Here is a 5,213-nt window from a genome sequence, read left to right as displayed (position 1 = left end):
TCACACACCCACACACACACACACACACACACGCACACGCACATGCACACACACACACAAGCACCACATCACTGCCATTATAATCTCTTATATTTACATTTCTGCATTTATGCAAAGCCACTTGCATTCCAGCTACACACTGGATCAGCTGATGCTCTGGCTGGGAATGTAACCCGTGACCGCTGTGTGTGTTACTCACGACCAGAGTGAGCTCCGTCCCTGAGTGACGACACCGGTGAACTTCGTGAGTCTGCGAGCGTCCACCTCGAACACACACACACACACACACACCATCAGAACATCACACACACACACACACACACACACACACTGTTTGTTTCTCTAACTCAGTGGGGTCATTGCACAGACGTACGTTGATATTCTATCAGGTTAATGATATTTTCTATCAGCTAACCCAACCACTAAACTTACCCATCACACAAACATCTTTTTAACTGGTGAGGAACAGTTAAATGAATCATGATGTTCATCAGAATGTAAAAACATCTTTACATTTATTCAGACGCGTTTATCCACAGATCAGGCTGACAAACACACAGCGATTCATTGTGAGAAACACGAGTAGTGAGTACTAGTAATAGTCTTAGTGAAGGGTTAGTTAACCCAGAATGATCATTCGGTCATCATTTATTCACATTATCCTAACCGGTCTCATTTAATATCAAATGAGATGCTGTTAAGAGTTTTTATTAATAGTTTTCATTAGTTTTTATATTTTCCTTTTTATTGAAATTATTTTTAAGGTTTTAGTATTTAGTGTGTTTTTTTGTCATTTTTATTAGTTTTTTACTATTTTTGATTTCAGTTCAAGTTTGAATTGTTTTAGTACATTGAGTATGATGAAATGCAACTGCCTGAAATAAAATAATTTTAAGTTTTGTTTATATTTTATTTTATTTCAGTTAATGTTTATTTCAAGTGACAATTTTTTATTATTATTTTAGTTTTAGTTAACTATAATCACCCTCATCCAAACCTGTACGAGTTTCTTTCTTCTGTTAAAACACAAAAGAAGAGATTTGGAGAAATAGAGTCTTTTCAGCCATATAATGAAAGTCAATGGGGTCTAATATTGTTTAGTCCCCAACATTTTTCAAAATATCTTTTTTAGTGTTTCCCAGCAGAAAGTCAGTCATACAGGTTTGAACGATCACAGGTTTGATCAGAATCAGAAATGTCTCGTTTGTTTCTATTCATTAGAGTTGTAAATGTGTGAAGTCCACGCTCAGACCTGCTGCTTCTGCGTGTAGCGAGCTCGAGCGCTCAGAATAAACCTTCACTCGAGCGCAGCTGCGTAATGCGTTCTGTGGCTCACAGCAGAAACTGGGTCAGTTTCACACGGCTGTCGTTCTGAAGTCTGTTTCCAGCTGATCATTCATGCTTTCGCCTGTCGTTCTGTTTTCATCGAGCGCAGCGGAAAACAAAGAGCGAATTCTGTGCAAAGTGGATCCAGATGAGGCAATGATGGAGCCAATCTGAGTAATAACAGACGAGGAGCAGAAGCCCGCTGAAGGAGAAGAGCGGATCTTACCTGGATGTTGAGCCGGCCCCTGTGTGGCCCCAGACCGTAGTGTCTCATGCTGGAGGCGTGGAGCTGAAAGTCATCGATCTTCAACGTCTCCAGACCCAGCGGAGGACAGTCTGTCAGCAGAGAAGAGCTTTAACGAATGTGATCACGCCAGGAATCTGAGCTCCAGCTTCAGCTGAAGTGTGTGAAGCTTCATGTGAGTTTGGGGCGGGGCTATCTGTCTGACTGACCAATGACAGACAGGGGGCGTGTTCATGAAACCTGTTCGGAAACAGTCACTATTTTCCACAGATACGACACACTTCAGCCTCCATCTGTCACAGAAAGAGCGACGCTTCATCATTAACCCTGACTGAAATATCACATTCATTCTGCTCCGGATCGGAACATGTTTAATACACACACGGCTAAAATCATTTCATTAATCAGTGTTTCTTTCATTGCTCTTCTGTCTAATCATATTTACTTTAGAAGCAAATCTCCAGAAGAATATATCTAGAATAAAGTTTATTCTTCTTCTTCAGCAGCTAAACCTGCATGAGTTGTTTTCTTCTGCTGAAACACAAATTAAAATACTTTGAAGAGCGTGGAAAAATATCCTGTAGAAGTCAATGGGGACTAAAAACCATTTGGTTACCCACATTCTTCAAAAAATAACCCTAACCTGATTCAATATCTGATCCAGCAGCCATTCCAATATTTACATTCACTTTTAAAAAATGCAAATAAAATGAACTTATCTGAAAACCCAAGACATAACACAGAAAGCCTTTCCAAATATTCCACCTCCTGAGATTTACAGCCATTAAACAATGTCTTGAATTGAACGTCACGCTCTAATGAATGATGCAATGTTACATAATTCTTCTTGATGATCAACCAGGAGAACGATAGAGCAGCAGAAGAACTAATCCAGCCATCAGTGATCAATCGCCCCTCGAAGCAGAGCGAAGACCAGAGACGCGCCACATCTGCCTGCGGGGGTGTTTACCGCGGTAACGAGCAGAGAGCAGTGTAAACATGACACACGTGTGCTGAGGTCACAACCGTTCTGAATCCAGAATCAACATGCCAAATCTGGAACTGAAACACTCTCTGTCTCGCTGTCCCGTTCAGATGAAATGTCTCTCCAGAGGTCGGAAACTCAACCACTGCAGGTTCCTCAGCGAACATCAGCCGAGATCTTCTCATTACGACACACATCTGCAGCTCTGAAGACTCTCAGGAGGGGAAGGAGATCCTACAGTCTGCTTTTGGCCTGAATCAAACACAGCCGTTACTGTTGTGCCGGAACTAAAGACACATAATCGCAATCACCAGGGAAACGGGTCAGGCTTTTTATTCATCCATATGAGGACACACACACACACACACACTCACCCACACACACACACACACACACACACACACACACGTCTGGTCAGCTATCCTTGTGGGGACTCTAAACATACCCCTTACAGGAAACTTTCTGCATTTTTACAATCTCAAAAAAACTCATTCTGTGTGATTTATAAGCTTCTGTACCCGTGGGGACCTCAATTTAGGTGACACAAGTCCCCATGAGTCTGTGTGTATTCAGGTTTAAGTCCCCACCAGAATAGAAAAACAGGTACACACACACACACACACACACACACACACACACACACTCACAGACTCACACACACACACAGGACTGGTACTTCAGATTCAGCACTGCTCAGATCTTCTGTTATTAATATACTAATATTTTGAGAGTTTGAATGTCATACAGTGAAGCCTCTGATCAATCCAGACAGACGATGTGCATTCATAAACATTCAAATTCAAACCAACTACATTAGCTCAACCTAGTGTCTCATCCTCTGCTTATCTTACAGTTTGAAATCATATTTGGCACACAGATGATTTCACACTAGCCATGTTCGGTGATCAGTGATGGAGTGAATCGCCTCACCGTCTCGCTCAGGCAACACGCCGTCCATGGCACTCAGGCCTTTCGCTGCTTTCTTGTTCTTCTCACTCTTTTTACTTCCACTTTTCGCTGCGAATGAGACACAAACAGCAGCATGAGTGCGTTCGGTGGCCTATGAACCCGTCAGCCATAAAGTTCAGCTGTGCTCTCCACGACCGGCGCCAGACTCCAGAGCCAATGTGCAGAGCAGAAGAGCAGCTGAAGGCTTTCGTCAGAGGTCACACCAGGACAAACCTACATTCATATGGAAACACTCGCTTTCTCAGAGCGCTGCCAGCGTTCAGTGCCATCATCGCTGGAGCTCCTCAGATACACACACACACACACGGTCATCCGTCAAACATCTCCTTCACACTCTCTGAATCCATTCCTATATGTTCAATTCAAAACCGGATCTGAATACAGTTTTGATTTGAATGATTGACTGCTGTAGAGTTAATGCTGACAGTAACTTTACTCTCTGTGCTGTTTTACATTACGAGCACGACAGTCAAATGAAAGTAAATCAGTTTTTTTCATTTAGTTCCATGATTGCGTGTCTGTTCTGATGCACTTCTTCCTCAGTGTGTTTCTTATTCCAAATCAAGTTACTCCTTAAGCCTTGTTTTCTGAAAAAAAGAGTTTCTGCTTAAGAAAAATATCTGCCAATGAGCTCAAAAAACTCAAAGGCAAAACAAGTTTATTTTTCTGAGCCCAAAGGCAGATAGTTGTTCTTGTTTTAAGCAGAAAATCACTGAATTTTGATCAGTTTCTCAGAAAACAAGACATTATATCAGTCCTTTTGCTTCTCGAGTAAATGTATCTTGATTTAATGTTTGGATGTTCGTTCAGGAAAACAGGACAAAAAAACAAGAGCATCATTTTTGCTGTGTGTGTCACCAACAGCAGGGAAAATAATGTTAAATGCAAATAATAAAATTCATCTAACATTATAATTGTGTGTAGTTAGAAAAGCAGAATAAATAGACTAATTCAACCATTAAAAACCATCTTTTGCTGATGACGATCAGATTGATGTTGAGTGTAGACACTGATCTGGAAGAACAGCACATCTGGAGTCAGAAACACATGATGGAGAACATCATCCTGACAGACTGGAGATCTGAAACACGCTGAACGTCTTCTGGACGTGACCTCTGACCTTCCTCCAGCGGCCCAGCACCACTTCATCAGCTCTATGAATGTTTCATCGCATGATTTGATGGAACCAACAATGTCTGACGGCTCAGAGTCAGTGACTGAGAAACACACGTTACACAGCCCATCACATCAGATCTGTGGTTTTGAGTCTTTTATATGCACAGATGACAAAATGCACCTGAAGCAGGATGATGAGTTTCAGTCAAGCTGTTACATGTGTTTGCATGCATGTGAGTGTGTGCGTGTGTGTGTGTGTGTGTGTGTGAGAGTGTGTGTGTGTGTGTGTGTGTGTGTGTGTGAGGTTACCTGACGCTGAATCAGATCCGCCGGCTGGTCTGGGTTTGGTCTCCTTCCCGACGGCTCGGTCCTCCAGGACTTGCTGGTAATGTTCCCGACTCAAGAGCTCCTGCATGTAGTAATCCTCATCCTCAGATGAATGTCCAGAACACTCGTCCAGCAGGCGTCCCACGAGGCCGAGCAGCAGGAGAGTCCGGAGCCACATCATCTGATCCTGGACCCATTCACTCGCTGCGCTCCGCTCCGGGAAAAACTCTGCTGTCTGGAATCACT

At 42.7% G+C, this 5,213-nt stretch overlaps 1 protein-coding gene across 1 annotated transcript in view; it reads right to left on the bottom strand.

Annotated features, from left to right (window-relative positions):
- LOC107715519 (inactive carboxypeptidase-like protein X2) overlaps window positions 1-5,213 on the bottom strand; it is a 12,634-nt gene that overhangs the window by 7,248 nt on the left and 173 nt on the right. Inside the window, exons 1-4 of the mRNA XM_016521676.1 lie at window positions 4,950-5,213; window positions 3,486-3,572; window positions 1,520-1,662; window positions 200-264 (exon numbers count right to left, since the gene is read on the bottom strand). The exon at window positions 4,950-5,213 is cut by the window's right edge and continues 173 nt beyond it. Coding sequence (XP_016377162.1) covers window positions 200-264; window positions 1,520-1,662; window positions 3,486-3,572; window positions 4,950-5,148 — 494 coding nt within the window. The 5' untranslated portion in view covers window positions 5,149-5,213. The remainder of the gene's footprint in view (window positions 1-199; window positions 265-1,519; window positions 1,663-3,485; window positions 3,573-4,949) is intronic.

This window comes from Sinocyclocheilus rhinocerous, unplaced genomic scaffold (assembly GCF_001515625.1).
Source record: "Sinocyclocheilus rhinocerous isolate Xijiao unplaced genomic scaffold, SAMN03320098_v1.1 scaffold852, whole genome shotgun sequence".
Lineage (NCBI taxonomy): Eukaryota > Metazoa > Chordata > Actinopteri > Cypriniformes > Cyprinidae > Sinocyclocheilus > Sinocyclocheilus rhinocerous.
Note: the sequence above shows the minus strand (reverse complement) of the source record. Positions and strands in the feature narration are given on the sequence as shown.